This window comes from Rutilus rutilus, assembly GCF_951802725.1.
Source record: "Rutilus rutilus genome assembly, chromosome: 11".
Classification (NCBI taxonomy): Eukaryota; Metazoa; Chordata; class Actinopteri; order Cypriniformes; family Leuciscidae; genus Rutilus; species Rutilus rutilus.
The window spans coordinates 22,479,730-22,506,836 of record NC_140216.1 but is presented as its reverse complement, the minus strand read 5'-3'; the positions used below and the strand labels follow the sequence as shown (position 1 = coordinate 22,506,836).

At 35.7% G+C, this 27,107-nt stretch overlaps 1 protein-coding gene across 1 annotated transcript; it reads right to left on the bottom strand.

Moving 5' to 3' along the window:
* Positions 1-1,849: 1,849 nt before the first annotated feature.
* Positions 1,850-25,159, bottom strand: LOC311299307 (T-cell differentiation antigen CD6-like). Its single transcript, XM_084422815.1, has 15 exons — positions 25,048-25,159; positions 21,861-21,908; positions 20,413-20,685; positions 19,723-19,995; positions 17,460-17,771; positions 16,423-16,734; positions 15,763-15,822; positions 15,378-15,509; positions 13,923-14,039; positions 13,707-13,826; positions 9,703-9,777; positions 7,457-7,552; positions 7,192-7,329; positions 2,983-3,060; positions 1,850-2,459 (listed from the first exon to the last, which is right to left on the bottom strand). Exons 1-15 carry the CDS (start codon positions 25,097-25,099, stop codon positions 2,326-2,328), a joined length of 2,220 nt encoding a protein of 739 aa, XP_084278941.1. The 5' UTR covers positions 25,100-25,159; the 3' UTR covers positions 1,850-2,325.
* Between the last annotated feature and the right edge of the window lie 1,948 nt (positions 25,160-27,107).

Here is a 27,107-nt window from a genome sequence, read left to right as displayed (position 1 = left end):
CGAAATCCACCGGATGTGACGTGCATGCGCGCTCCCGAGCCTCTCTGTTTTATATATACAGTCTATTGCGACGGCACTGCAGCTAACGACACGGAGTCTGATAACACCAAAAAACGACCTGCCTCCAGCACAACACAGACTCCAACACAAACTCCAAAAAAAAAAAAAAAAAAAAAAAAGTATCTGCTGAAGCTCGTCAGGCCAAACGTCAATCGGATCGACTCAGGACGAAAACACGAATCAACATTGGCAGAGCGTTTGAATTATGGAGAGACCTCCGCTTTGTTTTAGGTATAAAAACAGACCCTGAGTTGGCTTTCATCCTTTTGGACAGGTAAGCTAACAATACTTCAAAGCATGTAAAATATATTGTGATTTTGTGCTTTAGTTGGCTCAAGTTAGACATCATTAGTTCGCCAGCTAACGCCGACCATTTGCTAACGTTATCTGATCTGAAAGACTACAGTTGTAACTTTATTGCTTTTCACGAGCACGAGCGCTGTTGTTGCAATCTGAAACATCACCGCTAGAGGCCGCTGGATCCTACATACAGCACCTTTAAGGGTCAGTTCACCCAAAAATGAAAACTCTTGTCATCAATCACTCACCCCCACATTGCCCCAAACCTGCAAGACACCCGCTCACCCCTGGAACACTAATGAAGTTCCCTCCAATGAGAGCCATCCGTCCCCCCATCGACAGCCCACACAGCCACCCCCCTCAAGCCCCAGAAAGGCAGCAAAGACACCACCAAAATAACCCATGTGACTCCAGCGGCCCAACGCCAGCCCCAAACCAGACTTATGAAGCGACATGAGTGCTTGCCTGCACAAAAAATATAATTTTCCTACTTTATTTACAAAATATTAATCTCCAACACACATTCAAGCAATGACGTCTGCTCTCGCATCAACAAAACACGTTTGCATTATGTTCTCGTGAACGTGTGCTGTTTTGCTCAAAGCACTCGTGTCGCTCAACAAAACCGAGGCTAAACCGCGAGTCACACGAACCACCCCAATGATGCCCCCACCACCAGCCCCTGTATGTAATGTAGGCTTAAAGGGATAGTTCACCCAAAAATGAAAATTAGCCCAGGATTTACTCACCCTGAAGCCATCCAAGGTGTATATAACATTCTTCTTTCAGACGAATACAATCGGAGTTATATTAAAAAATGTCCTGGCTCTTCCAAGCCTTATAATGGGAGTCAATGAGTATATTGTTTTTGGAAGTCCATCAAAGCCTATCTAACCGTAATAAAAGTGTTCGGAATGGCTCCGGGGGGTTTGTCATTACGTTGTGCGTCAATTTCAAGGGTTCTTATATATCTATGGGCGTTACTCTTTTGGCGTAAATCGACTTGCGTACGGCTGTCTACCGGAAGCTAGTTATTTTAGTCGATGAAGTTTTATGGATATTTTTCTTACACGAACGCATCGCTTCACTTCAGAACCACAGACCACAACCTAAATACGCAAGTCGCCACATCTTTTACCTTGTTACTTGCTGTATAGATCTGGTGATGTCAGAATCGTATTCTCAGACAAGTGAATTTACTGAAAGGCTTCCAGGAAACCACTTCTATTAAATAAATTAACAAAATGCACATATTTACTCTCAATCATATGCTTAACATGCTGAAAACAGCCTTAATGTTTCTTGTCTCATCACAATAAATTACTAAATACATTTCATGAATCTTCTGTTCACGTTCCAGAGATCTGAGGTTAGAATAAAATAAAACAATGGTTAATAACTTTGTTATTAACAAAGTTCATAATTAAAGTACATTGTGTTAATAACAATAATATCAAATCAATCTGCAGTAGTAAGTGAAACGTTTTTTGTGTGTTTTTAACATTTTAATGTAGTCAGCAGCAGACATCAATACAGCAAGCACTGGCAAGGGTGCCTTCAGTTACGGATGCCAGCTTAAGTCTCAGATAACATTTCAAAAATTCTTAGAGCATCTTGCTTTAAATGGTCACATCTCATTATTAGGGGGAACATGTCCCCCTCAGTCGTTGTGGTTATATGACCCAATCATCAGTCATATGCATTTGGAGTAAAAGCACTTGTAGGCTATATGTAAATGTACTTTTTACACTGGTATGCACTCAATGCATCTACAGTAATATCAAAACTTGATGAAACATTTAGTATACATTTTAATTATACTATGTAGAAGCAGACATGAATGTACAAAGAAATAACATCAAAAACATGGAAAGGTCTGAAAGAATAATGGCATAAAATGGTTTCAGATATGGTGTCTAATGGTACTGTGCTAATAGTATGTGGCCACTATATCACAATCTCCAGCTAATCTAAGTAGTTAGGTTGTTGTATATAGTTGCCAATGTCATCATAGTCACTTTCAGGAGAGAAGATCTCATTATAGGTGACGGGTGAGTACAATGGAGAGTCCTCTCTGCTGCTGCCCCCTTTATCTAGTTCTGATAAAAAAAGAAAATAAATAGAAATTACATATTTTTACATATTAAAAATTCTGTCCAAACATTACCAAAAACAAACTGGTCAAGAGGTTTATATATTGCAAAGAGTATGGAACAGTAACTAAATGCACTATCATATATAAAGAAGTGATCACCGTACAACATCTCTACAAAAAACTAAAACATCAATTTGGGGACACTTAATATTCAACAATATTATTGATCTGACTGCACAGATGCTGTTGTATGAGAAATGAACTGAGCTGGATGATGACAATGATAATTGATGATAATTTTCTGCAGAACTGCTTTATAGATTAAATGAACTCATTTAATAATTGATGATTGTAAAATAAAATCAACACTGAACTGACTTCAGCTGAACAACAGCCGAAATGCATAATTTTTCTGTTATCACTGTAAAGCTGCTTTGAAACAATTTGTATTGTATAAAGTGCTATAGCCCTAAATAAAGGTGACTTGACTTTTAAAATGTAGATTTCTGTTGGTGTTAGATACACACCTTGGTAATTGAAGGAAGGATCCATGGTGTTGCCCAGGAACGACCTTCCGGATTCCTGCTTCAGTAAATCTTCATTATCTGAGTCAAATTTGGACAGCATTTAGAATATCTACAGTCCAGCAGGAATTTAGGCCTCTATTCTCTTTTTCAGTTTTTCTCTTAACCTATATAATATATATATATATATCGTCACGCCCCGGCTTTGCCGTGCTGGGTGTGCTCACTTCACCATGAACAGAATATGTTTGGGCCGTCTCTCTCCCCCCAGTCTGAAGGGGGAGCTGTCTGTTTTCGGTCCATCTGACAGTAGCTGATGGGCGGGACCATAGATATCATATATAAAGGCTAGATGTCTCGTGCGCACTGCTGGCCAATGGAGGTCGACGTCCGCACGTGGCGGCCATCTTGCCACAGTGTACTCGCTCACTACTTCAATGGTGCATGTACTTTTAAATAACCATAACTTGCTCATTTTTCTACCGATTTTCAAACGGTTTGGTTTGTTATAAACGTCAGAGATGTAGTTATGACACTGCATACATACACTGCATACATATGAAAAATTATAACATACATGTTCAAGCATTCGGAATTATAGCCACGTTAATAACGTTTGTAAGAAACCAAACCGTTTGTAAATCCGTCAAGATTTCAGCGAGATAAGAGGATTTGTGTGCGTGCTGATCATTCACCTTAATGCACAGAGCACTGTCACAAGATGGCCGAACGATGATGCCGGTAGTGACTGCGCCATAAGACATCTAGTGTTTATATATGATATCTATGGGCGGGACTGTTTAAAAGCATCTCCTGCCAGTTGTTCTCTCTCTGCTCTGGGCTGCGCATTTCTGCTCTGCTCTGGCCTCCTGGCTGGCAGCAGCACCATCCTACTCCTTTTTGCCTTTTTTGCATTACATATAGTTAACATTTTACTGATCTGCACTACACTTTTGATTAGGTTTCTCTTGCTTCTCATTTACTGACTTGATACATTTATTGATTCAAATTATGATTTCATTGAATAATTTAATGTTCTAATAAATTATTTTTGATTTAACTTAACAAACGGTGTGGTCTCCCCTATGTCATTGCTACTGTGAGCCAGGTAGTCGTGACTATATATATATATATATATATATATATATATATACACAGTACAGGTCAAAAGTTTGGAAACATTACTATTTTTAATGTTTTTGAAAGAAGTTTCTTCTGCTCATCAAGCCTGCATTTATTTGATCAAAAATACAGAAAAAAAATTTAATATTGTGATATATTATTACAATTTAAAATAATTGGTTTTCAATTTATTATACTTTAAATTATCATTTATTTCTGTGATGCAAAGCTGAATTTTCAGGATCATTACTCCAGTCTATCACATGATCCTTTAGAAATCATTCTAATATGATGATTCATTATCAAAGTTGGAAACAGTTCTGCTGCTTAATATTTTTTCATAACCTGTGATACCTTTTTAGGATACTTTGATGAATAAAAAGTACAAAAATAATAAATAAATAAAAATTAAAAAAAGAAGCAAATGTTTTAAAAATAGAAATCTTTTTAACAACAATATACACTACTGGTCAGTAATTTTGGGTCAGTCATTTTTTTTCTTTCTTTTTTTGAAATAAATCAATACTTTTATTCAGCAAGGATGTGTTAAATTGATAAAAAGTGATAGTAAAGAAGATTTATATTATTAGAAAATATTTTTTTTTTTTTTTGAATAAATGCAGTTCTTTTTAACCTTTTAATCATCAAATATATTAGGCAGCAGAACTGTTTCCAACACTCATAATAAATCAGAATATTAGAATGATTTCTAAAGGATCATGTGATAGACTGGATGTCACATGTGACACTGAAGACTGGAGTAATGATGCTGAAAATTCAGCTTTGCATCACAGGAATAAATGATTTTTTAAAGTATATTCAAATAGAAAACTATTATTTTAAGTTGTAATAATATTTCACAATATTACTGTTTTCTGTATTTTTGATCAAATAAACACAGCCTTGATAAGCATTACAGACTTCTTTCAAAAATATAAAAAAATCGTAATGTTTTTGTGTGTGTGTGTGTGTGTGTGTGTGTGTGTGTGTGTGTGTGTGTGTATATATATATATATATATATATATATATATATATATATATACACACACTGCTCAAAAAAATTAAGGGAACACTTAAACAACACAATGTAACTCCAAGTCAATCACACTTCTGTGAAATCAAACTGTCCACTTAGGAAGCAACACTGATTGACAATCAATTTCACATGCTGTTGTGCGAATGGAATAGACGACCGGTGGAAATTATAGGCAATTAGCAAGACACCCCCAATAAAGGAGTGGTTCTGCAGGTGGTGACCACAGACCACTTCTCAGTTCCTATGCTTTCTGGCTGATGTTTTGGTCACTTTTGAATGCTGGCGGTGCTTTCACTCTAGTGGTAGCATGAGATGGAGTCTACAACCCACACAAGTGGCTCAGGTAGTGCAGCTCATCCAGAATGGCACATCAATGCGAGCTGTGGCAAGAAGGTTTGCTGTGTCTGTCAGGATAGTGTCCAGAGCATGGAGGCGCTACCAGGAGACAGGCCAGTACATCAGGAGACGTGGAGGAAGCCGTAGGAGGGCAACAACCCAGCAGCAGGACCGCTACCTCTGCCTTTGTGCAAGGAGGAGCAGGAGGAACACTGCCAGAGCCCTGCAAAATGACCTCCAGTAGGCCACAAATGTGCATGTGTTTGCTCAAACGGTCAGAAACAGACTCCATGAGGGTGGTATGAGGGCCCGACGTCCACAGGTGGGGGTTGTGCTTACAGCCCAACACCGTGCAGGACGTTTGGCATTTGCCAGAGAACACCAAGATTGGCAAATTCGCCACTGGCGCCCTGTGCTCTTCACAGATGAAAGCAGGTTCACACTGAGCACATGTGACAGACGTGACAGAGTCTGGAGACGCCATGGACAACGTTCTGCTGCCTGCTTTCATCTGTGAAGAGCACAGGGCGCCAGTGGCGAATTTGCCAATCTTGGTGTTCTCTGGCAAATGCCAAACGTCCTGCACGGTATTGGGCTGTAAGCACAACCCCCACCTGTGGACGTTGGGCGTCATACCACCCTCATGGAGTCTGTTTCTGACCGTTTGAGCAAACACATGCACATTTGTGGCCTACTGGAGGTCATTTTGTCAATAGTCATTTTGCAGGGCTCTGGCAGTGTTCCTCCTGCTCCTCCTTGCAAAAAGGCGGAGGTAGCGGTCCTGCTGCTGGGTTGTTGCCCTCCTACGGCCTCCTCCACGTCTCCTGATGTACTGGCCTGTCTCCTGGTAGCGCCTCCATGCTCTGGACACTATGCTGACAGACACAGCAAACCTTCTTGCCACAGCTCGCATTGATGTGCCATCCTGGATGAGCTGCACTACCTGAGCCACTTGTGTGGGTTGTAGACTCCGTCTCATGCTACCACTAGAGTGAAAGCACCGCCAGCATTCAAAAGTGACCAAAACATCAGCCAGAAAGCATAGGAACTGAGAAGTGGTCTGTGGGGGTGTCTTGCTAATTGCCTATAATTTCCACCGGTCGTCTATTCCATTCGCACAACAGCATGTGAAATTGATTGTCAATCAGTGTTGCTTCCTAAGTGGACAGTTTAATTTCACAGAAGTGTGATTGACTTGGAGTTACATTGTGTTGTTTAAGTGTTCCCTTAATTTTTTTGAGCAGTGTATATATATATATATATATATATATATATATATATATATATATATATATGTTTCATTTATATGTTCCTAAATGTTTCATTAAGAGAAACTGCCTTTCATAAAGCTCTTACTATCAAACTTTTCATTTGCATCTCTTCCCGTTCAGTTTAATACATTCAAACTTAAACTGATTTTAAGTAAATTATAGTAAAGTATAGATTTCTATAGATATGCAGTAGATTCTATAGATATAGTATCTGTAGAATTTGTTTGCAATTTCTGATACGGATAACCAAATTAATTCTTTTGACATTATAAGCGATTTATCTTAGATGATAACCACTATATATCAGCCACGGCTGTGAATTCACCTGCGAAACAACAGCACTCAGCATTCTGGTTGTACTCATATAATATTGCTTACTTTTTCATCAGTTCTATGTATTTAACAGATTTTCTAGAGAGTATGAAAGTCCGGGGAACATTTAATACCTGCAGTTTGTAGACAGTCTCTGTTTTCCCCTGTATTTTCATAACATTCAGCAGACTCAAGTGAGCACAGGTCCTGTGCATTTGTGCCTGTGTTCTCATAGCATTCTCCTGATGAGGTGCAGGATGACTCAGAGTCCACTGTGTGAAAGAGGGCTAATTATAATACTCATTGTAGCTTAATAAAAGCATTTTAAATATCTAATGTGAATAATAATATAAAAAAGACATGTCTATTAGTCAAAGTTTTGTTATAAATAATTCTCACCAGTTGTAGCAGACTCATGCATCTGGTGTGCACCATGATTATAGGAAGTGTCACAGATTTGTTGGTATCCTTTCACTGAGATCTCTGCCGGGACAGCTGAGACACAACAGTGTTTGTGTATTTAAGAATTGTAATAATTTATCCGTAACAGTTTTTGTTTAATTGTTTTGCCGCAATTTTCACAAGCAAGTGTTACATTTTCAAAATTCTTAGTTCTAATATCACAACAGATCATCAGAAGTGCACTTTTTCAAACATTTTAGCATGTTTTCAATTGTGTTTGCACAATACACAAAATCACAAAGTATCCTTTTCACAACACAAAATAGCCTAAGTCTTTAACATTTCATTCACAGTAACTGCCTTTTATAATGCTATTATTATTATTAAGCTTTTCATTTGCATCTCTTTTCATTCAGTAGAATACATTTGTATATTATTTAATCCAACTGATCCTAATGGTTAATTAATGAATCATTTGGTACATCTATTTCTGTAGATACAGATTAGATATTTGTTTGCAATTTCCCATATGGATAACCAGATGTAATGAATTATTTTCACATTATAGCCAATTTATCTTAGATTATAACCACTATGTTCTGTGTGTGTGTGTGTGTACGATCAATAACTGTATAACATCAGATTGATCAGACATGCAACATAAGGGAGACAGATGGCATCAAATACAGCATTTTACATACAGTATGTATGCCATATGATACTGTAAACAGATTACTATGGTAGAGACTGCCACATTACTGTAACTCACCCTTATAAAGGTCAACTACAGTATAGATTCAGTCATATGGCACAGTGAGAACATTTACTGTATTGCCAGCAAACTCTGTTCTAGCACAAAACCTCATGGCTGTGTCATACTTCACTAAAGAATAAACAAAAATCAGAGGTGTAAAGTCCAGGGGTCAGAAAGTAAAAGTCTTGCCATATGTGTATTCCACCCATGAACTCAGCCAGCTGATTTCACCAATTAGTTTTATCTCCTGGCTGAAAAACTGTGCTAATTAGCAAATACAGGTGATTGGAACAAAATACTAAAGAGGACCTTTACTTTCTGAACTTTACACCTCTGACAAAAATCGGCACCCTGCCACTGCTGCTCCCAAAAATCAATATATTAAAATATACAAAATTTCGACCTGAAGGTCTGCGTTAGGCAAAAAAGGTTGAAACATTGTATATTTTAATAAATTGATTTTTGGGAGCAGCAGTGGCAGTGTGCCAATTTTTGTTTATTCTTTAGTGAAGTGCTTTATCTGATCATGCACCTGCCTAAGGTTTCTGGATGTGCGCATATTATTATTTTGTGTCATACTTCATCACACATTTTGATAATTCACTGAATGTATACTATTACAAACATTATGGATTTTATGTTACGTAAGTTCGGTCATGTACGTTTTTTAATGTGGCATCTGTAGCCTGTGTTAGTGTAATTATTTCAGCAACAAGGGTGATATGAAACATGCATATTGCATTGTTTGCTATTAAATGAACTGATTGTTAAAAGTACTAAATAATTATTGTTGTGTTTTGGTGATTAAAACACAGGTTCTAATTACATATTGCAATAATCTTGAGCTTGAAACAATGATTATGTGGACTGAAAATGTGTATAACTCTAATAAAAGCATGGGATCAGGTTTTACAAGTGGTAACACAGCTAATTGTTTAGATTTGTCTGGCTACAAATTTGGATTTTTGTACTAAGTATTTTGAAAATGTACACCTTACTTGTGAAAATAGTACCAAAGCAAAAAAAAAAAAAAAAATTTGTATTCATCAGCCTATACCAGTGTATCAAAGTGAAACAGGATATTAAATGAGAAAAAAGTAGGTTTTTGTAAAGACTCGATTTTCTCAATTGTTATTGTTTATCAATAATGTTGTACATCAACATTAATCAAGTCCAGCTTTGGATTCTGTGCTAAAACCCTTCCATTATGGACAGGACTAATTTGTTTACCTACAGTAATTCACACTTGAGAATTACATGAATTTGTGACCTTGTGAAATCACATCTTAATGAAAGTTTTTTTTTTTTTTTTACGTTTCAATAACATGAACACTTTCACAGACCAAGAATGAAATATTAAGAAAAGTAAACCGAATTTTGATTTCGGTGATGTTGATGTTACACATTTACATTCATACTGTACATACATGCATACAACTGAAATAATGTAAAGAACAAACAAAGTGAAATAAAACCTTGCCCTTCTTACCCTCCTCCATCACACTGTTCAGGTTTGATGCCTTTACAGCGGGCGTTTTACCATCTGCACTGTACCGCATTGAGTCTACATGAGAAAGAAGAGAGAAGTCTACTCACAGTACTGCCTACTAATTTTCAGTGTTGGGAAAAGTTACTTTTAAATGTAATGCATTACAATATTGCTTTATTTCATAAAAAAGTAACAAGAAAAAAGTAACGTTAACTAAATTAACGTGTTATGTTACTTTTTCTCACCTGGGCTGGGCTTGCTTGTTTGTTTTTTAATGACAAAAAGTTATATTTTTGGAAAATGTAAAGGCCCTTTCACACCAAAAATTCAATTAATAAGCCTCAGGCTAACCCAGCATGGAACCCTGGGTTAGAAACCAGGGGCTTTTTCACAGATAAAGGGTACAAAGCCCTTTGCATGCAAACCTTATAATGCGTAGGGGGTTGCACATAGGGTGGAACCCTCTGAAATACCCTGACCTAGCCTGACGTTTCCCATAATGGCAAGGAACAACTCGTGCGGGAGATAAACAGTTCCCACATGGGTAACTTGAATTATAGTAACCTGCATCGCGGATGAATCCCATACCACCTCCAGAAAAGTTGTTCTCTGATTGGAGACAACACACTGTTCATGTGGTTCAACCTCAGGCCCAAGCACCTAAAGTGAACAAGAACAACATCTCGATGCCGAGCTGCTAATTTCTCTGACTGGGCGAGTATCAGCCAGTCGTCGATGTTATTCAGCTCACAGATGCCCTGGAGTCGACAAGGCTGAAAGTAAGAATTCAGCAGAATTTTGATATGAAAGTATGCATCCTGTAGATCACAGTTTAGATGACTTCCTAATCAAATACACCTGATTCAACTCATCAGCTCATTAGCAAAGACTCCAAGACTTCAAAATTTCAAGATTTCAAAAATGTGCAGTGTTGGGGGTAGGGGAGAGCGGGGCACAAAGTAACGCTTTTTGACTTTCTCAGTTTGTGTAAATCTACTTATGGTTCAGAGTATTTATTTTTTTCCCACATTAATTTCCCACATGTCTACTACAATTATGTGTTTTTGTTTTATTAATACAGTATATACTTTTTTCTTGATATACCCCGAAAGAATGGAAGTGAAATGTGACAACATGCCCCATAGGTGGGGTACACTGTAACATGTCGAGGGGCATATTGTAACATGACCATATGACAGCTTAAAATGTTATCTGATCTAATAAAAAAAATATACAAAACAAACTAAAATATTTTCTAAATAAAATACAATTAAAAAACTTTTTCATATAAAATAATGGCAATTTTTAATAATTAAATATAAACTCATTTTTGAGTTTGGACTACGAACACATGAAAACACAGCTATACAACATAGTTCAAAACAAATAAATAATTAGTCATTTCTGAACATTGACTCTCAGTCTTTATTCACCTTTTTCTCACGTTTTCTCAATAAAAATAATAAAAGTATAGAATAGAATAGCATATTTCTAATAGGGGCACATTGTAACGCAGTGTTACAACATGCCCCCGCCTGCACAACTGGGATTTAAACCCTGCTAGTGTCTTCTGCTAGTTAGCGAAGCATTAAATAACTATCTCAACTGTTAAATAACATCTTGGAGATTAAAATAATATCAGATTTGTCTTATTTTAAATAAACACAAAAAATAGAGATGAAAAATTAACTTAAGTAAGAAATTTACTTTTGCTATGGTTTAATAAATGTCTATGGATATCTTCCAAAAAAAAAATAATTTTAGCGGATTTTTTTTTTCTATATAGTGTTGATATGGCAACTAGTAAATACACAAAGTTTCGTCATCCAAGCATGTGCGGAAGTATTTAAAACAAGCGCGTTACAACTAGCCCCGCGTTAGGTTGTGCCCCGCGCTCCCCTATTCTAGGACCAGGGTTGGGAACCACTGCTGTAGATTTTATTGTGTCGAATAAATCTTGTGACTGGATTTGAGACATGAACAGCTTTAGCGTTAACATCTTGAACTTGTATGTCCTCAAAGTACAGTTCAGACAACACAGATCTAGGATCGGATGCATCCTTCTGTCCTTTGTTAGTTCCCATTTAAGTAGTGGAATGTGGAGGCAAAATCGAGGTGTCCAAGAGAAAAACTTTTTTTCCTTGATGCCCATAAGATTAAGCCACAGATGCCTCTCCGTAACTACCATAAAAGCCATTAAACGGCTGATGGCTTGGGCCATTTTCTTGGTGGCACGGAGGGTGATATCTATGGCTTGGAGGAGTTCTTTGACCGCCCCATACCCATAGTCCTTTATCACTACAATGGCCGAATAATTAGATGTTGCTGGGCTGAAGGTTCTTGATGAATATGGGTTCTTCCATGATCGCAACACCTCAGTGAAATCCAGAAAGAAGGGGGCTAATAGACTGAGTGTACACTTCTATCACAATGTGCAGAAACATCAACATATTTCACATATTAAATGTCTAACTTCTCAGAGCCAGGTGCCTATTAAGCATTTAACTCCTCAGAGCTAATGCAGCCAGTAAATCAACCAGACGAAGATGTAGCACGGTCTGGATGATAGATCAAATATGCCATATTCAACCAAATCAGCATCTTAGAAATATAATCAATATCTATCATACAAACCAAAAGAGATCACAAGTGAGCTTCCAGTTTACATGAGATCTTCCCGTGCAACATAATCCGTTTGCATGCAGTCGGGGGATAGAGAGAGGAAAAGGGGAACCTCCATCTACTCAACGTTTCTTCCAGTTTTTTTATTTAGTTGCGGACCTATAATCCACACGCTGCCTTCCCTCAAGAAGAAAGTAAAACGGAACCGAAGCTTAAACTGAAACTCTCGGTATAGTGCACACATGTACACATCGGGACATTTCATACACAGATCGCTCCTAAACTGTTTGCTTATCATTCTAATCTCAACAAAATCAGATGAACAATGTGACGAGACATGACGTGAAGGCCAAGTACGGTAACCCGTACTCAGAATTTGTCTGCTGCATTTAATCAATCCAAGTTAGTGCACACACATTAGCAGTGAGTAGTGAAGACACACACAGCAAACCATGGACACATACACCCTGAGCAGTGGGCAGCCATTTGCTGCTGCGCCCGGGGAAAGATTGGTGGTTAGGTGCCCTGCTCAAGCGGACCTCAGTCACGGGTATTGAGGGTGGAAAGATTTCTGTTCATTCACTCCCCCACCTACATTTTTCCTGTTGTTATTGAGAATCGAACCAGCAACTGGACAATTTCAACATATTTAGAAAAATTTGACAAGTCACAAACTTTTCACACATTCACATCAAACAAACGGCTTCTAAAGACAAAGAAGCTGGAGATTCCAAGGGCACATAGGTGCCCATTTATGGAATTGATGACAAGCATGCAGTTATGTTGCACACAATTATGTTACACAATGATCTCATGTTAAATCAGAAGCACACTCTGAGGAGTTAGATATTGATTATGCTTCTATCTCTAAGAAGTTAGATGTTGAATATGTTGAATATGGTATATTCAGTCTGTCATCCAGAACGTTACATCTTGTCCCGTAGCGTTGCGAAGTTGCGTGCATTGAAGTAATTTGAGTTCCATTTTTTAAAAAGTATCTTTGAAAAGATATTTTTTGTAAATTTAAAAATAATGCATTTACTCGTTACTTGAATCTGATTACATAATGTTATCCAGACCCCAACATTGGATTTCACAACAATATTTTTTGTTTAGGGGAGAATGGAGATGGTTGTAACACCTTTTGCTCTAACGTGTGTAACTCAGTGTTTACTGAATGTTGCAGTATTTCTTTAAAAAATTATTTATCCGAGCACATAATTATAAATAAAAAAATAAAAAAATGATGTACCCTTGTAATCTTTAATCAAAAACATAAACTCTAACTCAGTAAACTGATGGTGTTACAGCTGACCCCGTGTTACAATCATCCCTAGTCTTTCCTGCTTGCTCAGTATTATCCATAATACTTAATGACTAACTGTGAAACGTGGATAAAGGAAAAGCCGCTTCCAGACTGATGTCATGTTGCTCATAATCCGTATCATACGATCCACTCTCAACGCTACTCTGAGGCCAGATACGCTGAGGAAATATGGGAACTACAAGCACACAGAGAAAACAATTTACAAATACAGAAAATAAATGTTAAGTATCTTTCATCCACATAATATCAGCACAGAGTAAAACACACTCACCATCAGCATCACTGCTATTGTTTGTAACTTTGACAAGATTGACAGAATCTCTGTAGTTATTTTCCTCGGCTTCAGCTGTGGCCTGTAGGTTCATGTATCTCTTTTGGACCACAACAGCTGACAGTGAGGTTAAACAGGAAAAACAAACAGTTTTATACCACAGTATCTAACATCCATCTATAAATGATGTTAGAGGCCACTGACATTCCAAATATAGGGTACAACGGGGCTAAAGGCGCACCGGGGTAAAAGGAGCATTTTACTTTATTCTCTTTTAAACCACTAGAAGGCACAAAAATTCAGCTCAGCACTTTTCTTAAGCTCTTTTGATGATGCATGTGAAAATTTAGCTGTTCCTTGACACGATCGCAGACAGCAACGCAAAGTTGATTCTGCACTACTTTGATCTAATTTTTGTTTGTAGATTTATGTAGCAAATTAGAATCGATAAAATCATTGATTATATTTTGAGGCAAAGGTCATGTTAATATTTTTTAGTTTTGTTCAAGATAATTAAAGCAACAGTTTTTCAATAACGGAAGAATATATAAAAGTATGGTATTTGGGGTAAAAGGCGCCACAGCTGTTGGGGCTAAAGGCACAATAATTAACATGATAATAAATAGCTGACTGAATTTCCATTTGTTGACATGACACAGATTCAGATGGTAAATATCACATATTAAATGGGGTGAGATAATCACCATATTTATAATGAAACAATATATGATATTAATAATATCATATAATAAAATATCATATTTATAGTTACTACTGTAAAGCTATATTAAATTATCCTGGGATCTAATTCAATGGTTTCCGAATATTTACTTTTTTAAATAATTTTGTTTCTGTATCTTTAAAATGAACATATTTTAATGACAGTTTATTTACTGAACAAAAATGAATCTATTTATTTATCAAAATAAACCAGAAATAGTACAAACTTTGCTAAAGTGATTGTTTTGAACAAGTATTAACTTTATTATTATTCAAAACATATTATTTTACCAAAATTATTTGTATAAATAATGTGTGCCTTCAATAATGTGTATAAATAAAAAGGCTCACCTGGCCACCTCATACATAAGATTTTTAAACAATAAAAAATCCTGCAATCATACACTATGGGAGCAGTGAAAAGCAAATTGTTCTTAAGGTGTGCCTTTAGCCCCCGTTGTACCAACCCGCAGTACAAAAACACTATCCCATCCATTATAGAATTGCACACAATTGGCTTACTTCTTAAAATCGCAATGGTCCTTGAATTGGTATTTGAATGTAAAATGTAATTTATTATTTATTTAGGGTTTAATTATGACCTGCTCTTCTTCTGCGAGATTCACCAAAATAAAGGTATAGCTAATTAGGTGGTCCACAAGGTTTTCTGCCAACAATTAGTTAGATAAGAAAGTGTTGTGCTTTAGATGTGTTGGTCTATAGGTTTGGACCTACCTGTATTCTTTTTAACATGACACAAGAGGATATTTGTGATAACTGCAATCACAAGAAAGAACCCCAGAACAAAACACCCCAGTAACTCTGGAGATGGTGAGAATCTATGTGAATTGTCCATTGTTGTTATCTCTAGATGATAGAAAAGAAAATAGTCCAAGACATGTTAAAAGTGCGATGCTTCTGCCTGACATCATTTCCAAATGCAGCCAACCATGAATGTTATATAACTCACAGTTACCTTTCTTCAAATGTAACATTTATTTTACACTCCATCCATGGCATAACTACAACTTAGTAGTAAATTAACCCCCTTAATTTTCCAAAGTAATTTCCCCCTTTAATCATTTTCAGTTTTAGGATACTTAGAAAGATTCAAGATTACTTGTGGTTGCTGATGCTGAGGTTGGTATTTGACTGGTGGGAACAGGGAGACCAAGAGAATCTGGAAAAGAAGAAATGTTTATCTTGAAGCTGTTGTACATGGGCTGCTCTGTGCTGCTGCAACCTCTGTGTGAAGTTCTGACCCACTTTAGTGTTAAAGGCTCTGTGGCTGCTATGTGTCTGTGTTAGCAAGCAGCCTTAAAACTTTGCAGTTGTCATAACATATATGTAATTATTTAGAATTTCATTATTAAAAGGGAATATAAGTAAAATTTGTATGAACTACAACACATTGGTGGCAGCACTGATGGACAATGCCACTGGTTATCACATGTCTTGTGAATAATGGTGTCAATGGCACAATTATAAGGGGGAAAACAGTGAATAAAAACAATGAGGGAAAAAACAAAGGGGGACATTTTTGCATAAATCTTTAGAAGGTTTGGAATATAACATATGAGCTATATTAGCTGAAATATAGCATATTTTTGAAGTTTGACAAACATCGTTGCTGCTAAGGGTTGTGTAAAGATTTAACAATTATTTTAGTGTTCCACAGAAGAAAATTAGAAAATTTCAGTTTTGGGGTAAACTGTTGCTGTAACTATTAAAATTTTCTCTTACATGTTACATACAAAAAAACACAAAACATGTTACTTACTGTTGCAAATCAACCCAGCTGCTTTTGCTTCCTTGCATACAAATTTATTGTCAATATACTCTGCACACTGCCATAGGTTTTTGCTATTCTGGTCACAGAGAAAATACCAGAGTGATTCATTTTTATGTTTGAATGGGTCGTCAAAGGCTGTGAATTGTTTGACCATTCCACAATTCAGCATTTCACAGGCCATAGTAGCTTCTTCCTTCTGCCAGCACGTGTCACACACTGTTCCCCATCTACCATTGCGATGGATTTCCACTCTACCAGCACATCGATCCAGACCCCCCGTCAGTCGCAGAGCCTTGTATTCTTCATTAAAATGAGAGGAGACATGTGAACAGACACATGCAAAATGTAAGTGTCACCCATGGCACAGACCCCCGTATTGACAGTTTTTTGACACAAAGGCTTTAATTACTTTATAATTTTATATTTAATCCCTCCATTAGCCAAAGTTTGTGGTATAACATTTTTGAAAGACACTTGTAGAGGTTAATGCTGCCTTTACCACATTTTCTGGTAATGCAGACACAGATGAGTGTGAACCAAATCGCAGGTATACTGAAGGTTTGAGGAATGAACAGAATAATAATGAGAACAAACATGCAATGGAGGCAAGGTCATTAACTCTTACTTTATCTACTTAATTACAAACATTTTATTCTGAATGTATAACCAGAAGAGATCTGCCCCCCTTGTTTCTTCCAAGGTTAGTTTTCTCCATTATCCAACATCAAATGGAGTTTTTCATTCCTTGCCACAGATGATTTTGGCTTGTATGCTATAAGGGACTAAATTATTATGTACTATGCATTTTCTTTTTTATAAGTATGGCATGACTTTAATTAACTTCTCAGTTAAACTTCTCAGTTTAAAATCTTAAAACATGAATCTGAAAACAACAAAAAGGCTTATATCCGTCATCGAATAGTAATTATTGGCTTATTTGGCTAAAATATGGATCATTCCATAATTAACTCTCTTATCAACATTGCTTGAGATGCCACTTATAACTCACACATAGTATTACATACCTGAGCAAACCACACCTGAGTCCTCCTTATGACCACAGTCATGTCCTTGAGTAAGTGCCGGGCATTCCCATAAGCTCCTCTCTATTCCAGTGCAGTTGAGTTCGTCCAGGTGTATGGGGCCTGTACCCTGGCCGTAGGGCTCACCTTGACCACTGACAGACACAGCGTACCCACAACCAAGCTGTGAACACACCACATTTGCATCCTCCACGTCCCATTTATCATCACACACTGTGCCCCAGGACCCCCGCCACACCTCCACACGGCCCCCACAGCGATGACCGCCCCCAACCAATCGGACAGCAGCATTGCCTGAAGAAGCAGTTGGGACATATAAACATTTAGACAATACTAACATTTTTTACATAATTTAGACAAAGAACTTCAAACCAAAATCATGCTTGCAGCAATGCACTTCCTGGAATGTTCATTCGGAGAGTGTATCAAAGGGTATAAAAGTAGAATTGTGCAGCTTTTTTCCATACAAAACTGTTTGCAAATTGCATTTCAATTCAAGGTGGGACTACTGTTCTAGGAAAATCTGGTTATGTGTTACCAATGTAATTCCTGCAGGTGTGTAAACAACCCTTCCCAGATTGCACTTGGGCGTTCTGCTCCTGTTTGACAGATATGGGCTACAAGGCGGCCATTGCACAGCCACATGTCAGCATTTTAAAGGATTATTATTATTATATATATATTTTTTTTTTTTATGCCTTCATTTAATTACCATCGTTTTTAATAATAAATTATTTTTTTGTGTGTGTATTTGCCAGTGATTACTGTCCCATATCTTTGCCAAAACTGGCCCAGATATTTCTGAATTGGGCGACATTTTCTACATGGGCCACTTTTGTATTACCGTCAGACAGGGCCGTCCTTCCGGTGGTGCAACAGGTGCACTTTCTCTAGCTCCTCCTGGGCCCTGCCCCATGCTTGTGACGGTGCCGGTAGCCAGATTAGACTGTTCCACATTTTTGTTTTGTGATATTTGGGCCATATCCACCATTTTCCAAAAGGGCCACTTTAGGGTCACACCCAGATTACACATTGCAATAAGCAGTGCAGCTTTGCTTAAAAAAAGCCCACATGCGATTTGGGATGTTTGGGACATATTTTCTGTTACACATGTGGGCCACTTTAGGCTCACATTTATTTTGTATAGGCCAGAAGGCGGCCAACAGTGCCATATCATTGCCTGAAGTGGCCCACATCTGGATGCTATCTGGGTTATGTATATGGTGTAAAAGTTAAAGGGTTTATCAGCTTTACATAGTCATGAAATGCTTAGAAAACTGTCACAAACAAGTTTAGTATGTGATTTTATCACATTAGTTTCACATGTATAATGTGCAAATTTTGTTATTTCAAAATAGTCTATTTTAACTGTTTATCCAGTTGAATTGTTCCATTTTAAGTTCTTTACTGTAAAAATTATTTTGGGTTTTTTGAGTAAAATTTTCACAAATTGAGGCATGCTCTGAAATTAATTTCTGTGGTAAATGACAGACCACATTGGTCTGGTCTGGTAACTCACATTGTCACAGATGCCATCACAGAACTTAAAGGTGCAAATTGCAGGATTTTTTTGGGGGGGGGGAGGGAATAAAGCATATTTATAAATAATGACTCTCAATCATTGCTTATGGTCCACTAGAAGTGTGTGGTGGTGTGTGTGTATAGAGAGACATTGTCTTGTTCCTGTAATTCCTGAATTGTGTGCCAGACGTTTCTGGGCTGCAACCTTTGGCCAGCAGGTGTGCAGCCCCAGCCAATTGCAGGTGAGGGTGGGACTTTATTGTCTGTGCCTGAAGCCCTGGATGGGAAGCAGTTGTCGTCTCGATACAATTTTTTTTTGCTATTGCCTTTTTGACTACTATCTGTAACTCGAGTGAAATTATTAGGCATTGTAATTAAGTTTTTATGATGACATACTTATTAGCGAGCTAGACTGAAATGGCTAAAACTCGCTCTATTAAAACTCAACTATTAGCTTAGCTGTTCTTTCATATACACACACAAATGCTATTTATGCATGATTAACACAATATTTGCAAAATAGCTCATCACTCATCTTCCCGCAGATAATTTCTTGAGTCATGTTCCGCCCACGAGGAACTTGAATGATGTGCTTACAAACAGTAACTGAATATCTTGCATAGTGCATCTTTAACTAGTACTGAACCCAGAACATTTATTTAAATTAATATACCGTCATCTTTTTCATAACTGTTATATTGTAATGAAAGATTTACAAACTTACCGCATTTAACTTCAGAGAGGACTGAGCATCTAAGGTTAGTAACCTCCGTACAGTTCTTTAATTGATAGTTGTGATAAACACAGTTTGTGAAACAGGTTGTGTTCAATGCGCTGCTCTGAGTGAGACTGTAGGCCTTTCCACAGCCAAGCTCATGGCAGATCTCACTGGACACATTGTGGAGAGTGTCTTCAGGCAGAGAGACAGAGGATTCTGTGTCTGGTGTTTTAATAGTCCAAGAACATGGGCTAGATATTTGAGCCACATAGGGAGAACCTGGGGGTGAAAGAAGAAAATCAGCATTTCAATAGGCCATGCTAATAAAGCTATGCAATGCATTCCTTATGACTGACATAATATCCTATAAACATACATATAGTACTGATATACTATATTTACTATATTACCTGAATACTAAACCGGATACTGAATATAGTCATATTATGTAATAGATTTAAATTTGTTTGCAAAAAACTTTTAAATAATACATTTTAAATAATAAATTGAATAATATTAAAATAAATAAATACATTTTAAAATAATTTATCATGATTATTTGTACAGAAGTTAATCTTACACTTATCTCACTATCATTATTTCTTGTATGGGAACAGTTTTTACAGTTTCACATTGGCCTAATACATGCCAACCTACAGACATGTTCAATTTCACGTCCCACTGCATGGTTCTTACCACAAATAACCTCAGAGAGCATTTTGCAGTGGCTTCTCACAGTCTGAGTGCAGTTGTTTAGCTCAGAGTTGTGGTAAAGGCAGCCTGTGAGACAGGTACTGTTTAATTCTGCATCAGATGCCTTTAATTTATACACATCACCACATCCCAGGGACAGGCAGATCTGAGAAGAGAGACTGTGAATATCCTCCACAGCTATAACTGGCGTGTTGCTTCTAGAGGTGCTGAGGGTCCAGGAGCACGACCCAGAACGCTGATCTGCTTGTGACACAACTGAGAATACAAGAAAATTTACTTTTTACAATTTACTTTCTCAATGCATATTCCTGGTCTGTGAATTGAATTGAAATTATTCATTTCAATTCAATTTAAATTAATTTGAAATAATATGTGTTGTGAAAAGCACTATACAAAGCGGCTTTCCAGAAAATGCATGTGTCTACATTACAATTTAGAGTGATTTGCTATCAGAGGTGACTGTGTCCAAGTAATGTATTTCAGAAATGTACAAATACAAATCACACAGTTAGTTAACAATTAATTAATTTAATGCAGAAACAATGAGCTCATTGAAGTCATTATTACAAAGTTGTGAACATAATGATTACGATATATAGAAATTACATAAATTATAATTATAAAAAAAAAAATTGTCTCTGTAATCTTTAATCAAAATGTAATAACTTTAGCAGTCTCTGCTCCTTTTCTAATGACGTCAAAACCGCAAAGGCTAACTAGATAATGTTAAAGCCAAATAGTTTTAGCAAGCTTTTATTTGTTCTTGCAATTGATTGTTATCCAATCAAATCCCAATGCACTGGAAATAATGATAATAATGATGAGAAATAGAGTTTTATTAATGCTATTTAAATAAATTACAATAAGGTAATCAATTAGTATATCAATAGAATGCGAGAGCTATGCAAGTTTGCTAAAACAATGCCTATATTTGTTTTTCATGTTGTGAATGACCTGTTTCTGAAATACTGATGTTGTTACATAAGGGCACAAATCCAAATAAAACAACACAGCACAACTCTGCCTTTTGAACTTGGGTAATACAACTGAACACACAACATACGTTTATAATAAACTATAAAAATGGCGTTCAAATAACAATAGCATAGAGCACAACATGATCTGACATTTCACAGGCTGCCTGTTTGATGAGACACCTGTTTTAGTGCAACAAAGTGAAATACAGTGGAAGTGAGCAAATTTGCAGTGGTTGGATAACAAGAGCATCACCGCAACATCCTGTCACACTCTTCAAAAGGGTTAAGAATCATGTGAAATTATTCTTCATGATTCTCTAAGGCTTAATGTCAAAACATTCAGCAGTTCACATCGAGGCACAAAAAAGGAGTGATTTAAAAGTAAACTACTAAAGGAAGAATTACCCATTATTATCAAAATGACATACAATTTTAGGGAAGCAAATAACTCACATTTCATATTGACCTTTGGATACTCAGTAGAGATGATATTGTCATATCCTGAAAAAAAAAAATAATTTTACAGTCTTGAAAAAACCAGTTCAAAAGTTTACAAATGCTTGATTAAATGCAAATCTTTCCAGCAATCTTTCTTTTGAGAGCCATTTCACACTGAGGACAACTGAGGGATGTCAAGAACAGGATGAAGATGTATAACTGTTTCTTATTTTGTTTTTCATTTATTACCTGTGAGGGATTTTTAATAGATAAGATAGTAAACTATCTTGAAAACTAACCATGATTCTAACATCTAAACCTTACTTCCCTTTTAGGCCTAACACTCTAACATTTGTTAGTCTAATATTGTGTCCATGGAAAATTCTGAAGTGCTGACCAAGACAATATAAAAAATATACTGTCCATAATTGTCTCATGACATATTGAGTAATCAACTGAACTCTTAACTATTTTCTGATGATTCGAGATAATTTTGCTCATGCCAGTAAGAGAGGGTGAAAGAGGAGGGCTTGCTTTTACAAATTTAACCAATCATATTGAAAGAAGGTGACATGAGTTAAGTCACATTGATCTTATTGTTGTGTCTGTCTTTATCCTATAAAACCTGATGTAGTCTTCTTGGGTGCGATTCTCTGAGAAATGCTCGAGAACCTATTTTATGTGAAACAGCTTATTTAGGGCATGTAGTACTAAAAAAAAACAATAGGTACGTTTTATGATCCCTCTTGTTTTGTTATAATTATTAACATTTTGTAGATTCTGCTAGGTGTATCTAAATTTATGACCTCAACGATATATGCTATATTGAGAATATGTATAATAGCACAGTTAGATGCAAATTTGTCATACAAACAACATTTAATGATATTCAACCATCCTTATATGCTTTATTAATGCAATAATCTTTTAGTCTTGACTTCAATATGATAGAAAGCATTACTGAATTGTTTACAACAGCTTATGATTTGGATTCTCTATCTTTCTCTGTATTGAAAGAAATTGGGTAACGCTTTATAATAACTGCACGCTATTAATCAGTTAAGCATTAGTAAACAGTTAATTCATAATTTAAAGCATTAATAGACATTAAGCAGTTTATAAATACAGCTATAAATGCTTTGTTCTTACTTTATAAGCATATCTATAATGTGTTTAATAATTTAATAATTAATACTTTATTAATAATCATTTATCATTTCTAAATGAAGTATTGCATTATTTGTCAGTGGTTCATAAGAGTTGTCAGTGGTTCATAAGATCACTTAGAAATTACAAGTAAATGATTAATAAACTATTTAAATGTACATTCATACATATTATTCAGACATATAGTAAAAGTTACTTAGTGTGTTAATAAATGCTTAATTAACATGCATTTCTACTGTAATGCATGATTAATTCAAGTAGTTATAAAGCATTTAGTAGTGGTCACTTAACGATTTTTGTGAGCTCATCTAAAGTGAGGACTATTTATGCCTCGTAAAGCATTTACAAAGGAGATTTAAAGGCCCACTGATCTTCTAAACAGAAAAAGGAAACAAACAACACAGTGATACAGAACATAGAAATATTTAAGATGTATGAATGGACATTTAAATAGTTCATTAATCATTTACTTAAACGTGCTAAGTGATCTTATGAACCACTGACAACTCCTAAATAACTGGTTTGTAAATAAAGCAAAATAATAATGCTATGTTTAATGTTTGTAAATAATACTAAATTGATCATTAATAAAGAATCAAAATAATTCATAATTATTAAACACATGCTTATAAATCAAGATTAAAGCATTTTTAGCTGTATTTATAAACTGCTTATTAATGTCATATATAAATGGATGAAATGTTTATTAATGTATAGATAATGATTAATTGCGTGCAGTTACTATAGAGTTACCAGAAATGTATATTATTATTATTATATTGCTTTATTTGCTTCAGTTTAAAAATTCAGTACTGTGCAAAAGTCTTAGGCATGTTAGCATTTTCACCAAAACAAATTTTTGTTTTGTTTTTTATATCTTTTGCTGTAGTGTATAGGAAATATCAGTTTACATTTCCAAACATTCCTCTTGCCATTAATTGTAATAATCCAGTGAAAAAAAACTAACATGCCTACTTTTGCACAGTATATGTCAGCAGTGGCAGATCTTAAAGTGACTGCAGTCACTAATTCTGCCTGTCAGAAAAGTTAATCAAAGAACAAAGGGAACAGAGAAAAATCACACTTTGCTCTTGACTAAAGAACTTTTGTAGCTTTAATAAGGATTAATCTGTATTTAACTTATAATTTATGCAGTGCAGACTGTTTGACAACATTATTCAATTTCTGTATATTTCCAACCTGTTAGACAGATTTTCATCGAGACATCAGTAGCTGTATTAGTATAAGTGATACTGGAAAATCAAAAACACAAAGCTGGTGTGCACATCCCAAACACCCAGATTGGGCTCAGGTGCAGGACAACTGAGTGATATAAACAAAAATAAAGAAGTGTGAAGTCCGCACACTGACGTTAACTGCTTCCAAATGGATTTATTTAACTTTAACAAGGCAACGTTTCGACCCTCAGGTCTTCATCAGGTGCCTGATGAAGACCTGAGGGTCGAAACGTTGCCTTGTTAAAGTTAAATAAATCCATTTGGAAGCAGTTAACGTCAGTGTGCGGACTTCACACTTCTTTATTTTTGTATAAGTGATACTGGCCTTCATTCATAAAAAGATGTCATTAAACAAGTATTTCAAATATACTGTCTTTCTGTTGTCTCTACATTAATTTGGAGATTAACTGTGAAATTTTTACATGATAAAATATCGGAGAATCCTGAAAAAAAAAACACTGTATTACAGATTCAACACTTCAATTAGCAGAACAATAATTTTCAGCTGTGATAAGTAAAGCTCGAGAAAAAGCTTTTTTATTAGAAATATTATAATGATTTCTTAAAGATCATTATACTGATGAATTACCTGGAGTACATAACAAGAACAATTTTATTTTAAAATATAAACAAAATAGTTATTTAAATTTGTCAAAATCCTTAACACTACTGTTTTTTAATAAATAAATGAGGCCGTTGTAGACATAAGAATCTTCTTATAAAAACAAAATCCTACTGATCCCAGATAGATAGATTAGATAGATGATAGATGGATAAATAAATAAATAGATAGATACCTTGTATAAAAGCAACAGTTTGGACAATTGTCATGATCTTGAAAGCCTCCATTCTTCATGAGCTGAATGAGGGCTGTTTTTAGTACTGCTGTACTTCACTTTCTGAATCAAAGGGAGGAAGTGAGACTGCCTAGCCGTTTCTCTCTCTCTGTGTGTGTGTGTGTGTGTGTGTGTGTGTGTGTATGTGTGTACTCATCTACCCATCTAAGTGGGGACCTTGGTGTCGTTACACACTCACCAACAGGGGACCGCCGAGCCAAGTGGGGACATTTTTCAAGTCCCCTGTTGGTCATGCTTTAAAACATGTTAAAATCAGCTAAAAAACGCTCTGGTGAATTTTATACATTTTTGACCAAGTGGGGACCTGCGTGTGTGTGTGTTTAAGTCCTTACTCAGCAGCGCTCCTGTAGGCTGGAGCAGGAACTGCAATGGCCCATTAAACACACGTCGTTCACACTTCTCTATTGTTTGAATGGCTTGCCGTCCTAGAGGCTCTGAGACTGTAGAGCTGCTGTTTAACTGGCTGCTTAGTTGAGGAACTTTTAGTAACACTTTATAATAACACCACGCTATTAATCATTAGTTAAGCATTAGTAAACAGTTAATTCATTTATAAAGCATTAATATACATTAATAAGCAGTTCATAAATACAGCTATAAATGCTTTATTCTTGTTTTAAAAGCATATCTATGTGTTTAACAATTGTATTTTCATACTTTATTAATGATCAATTTATCATTTCTAAATGAAATATAGCATTATTTACAAAGCAGTTGTTTAGGAGTTGTCAGTGGTTCATAAGATCACTTAGAAAGTGTAAGTAAATGATTAATAAACTATTTCAATGTACCTTCATACATCTTATTCAGACATATAGTAATAGTGTGTTAATAAATGGTTTATTAACATGTATTTCTACTGTAGTTCATGATTAATTCAGGTAGTTATAAAGCATTTAGTAGTGGTCAGTTAACTATTTTTGTGAGCTCATCTAAAGTGAGGACTAGTTATGCCTTGTAAAGCATTTATAAAGGAGATTTAAAGGCTCAGTTAAATATTTGTATGTTCTGTATCACTGTGTTGTTTGTTTCCTTTTTCTGTTTAGAAGATCAGTGAGCCTTTAAATCTCCTTTATAAATGCTTTACAAGGCATAACTAGTCCTCACTTTAGATGAGCTCACAAAAATAGTTAACTGACCACTACTAAATGCTTTATACTACCTGAATTTACTACATTTACTTCCACTTAAGTGATCTTATGAATCACTGACAACACCTAAACAACAACTTTGTAAATAATGCTATACTTCATTTAGAAATTATAAATTGATCATTAATAAAGTATGAAAACACAATTATTATACACATGTAGATATGCTTCTAAATAAAGAATAAAGTATTTATACAAGAATAAAGCATTTATAGCTTTATCTATAAACTGCTTATTAATGTCTATGCTTTATAAATTACGAATTAACTGTTTATTAATGCTTAACTAATCATTAATAGTGTGCAGTTATTATGACGTGTTACTGAACTTTCAAGTATTTTCAAACATGCCCAAACATACATATATACATATATATATAGCATATCATTAATGAAAATCATTCATAATGTTATTTTTCTTATTTAACGCTTTCTCTTCATAGATACTTTCTATGCTTGGTTATGCAGTCCCTAACAATTTACTTGCCATTGTTATGTGCCATTGCACACACACACGTCTATTACTAACAGAGCACTATCGCTCTACACTGGCCAAAAGGGGACTCTCTGACCGATGTCAACCTATCCAACAGGGGACTCCCATCAAGGTTATTGTAGTCTGGCATTTTTTAATTAGTTTTTATTTTAATATCATTTTCAAATTTCCAATAAATTTCAGTTTAGTTTTAGTTTTTTTCATTAATGGTTTTGTTAGTTTTAGTTTAGTTTTTATTTTGTGAACACATTTCTATTTAGTTTTTATATGTTTAGTGTCAGTTTTAGCTTTATTTTTTATAGTTTAGCAGAGTTAACAGAACACTTCCAGTTAAAGACATTTAATTTCAGCCAA

Coding starts and splice junctions, on each gene's coding strand:
- LOC311299307 (XM_084422815.1), bottom strand. CDS start 25,099: ATGGAGGCTTTCAAGATCATGACAATTGTCCAAACTGTTGCTTTTATA. Junction 17,772..19,722: donor CCTCTCTGAAGTTAAATGCG/GTAAGTTTGTAA, acceptor CTGCTTCTTCAG/GCAATGCTGCTGTCCGATTG. Junction 7,553..9,702: donor GAACAGTGTGATGGAGGAGG/GTAAGAAGGGCA, acceptor GTTGTGTCTCAG/CTGTCCCGGCAGAGATCTCA.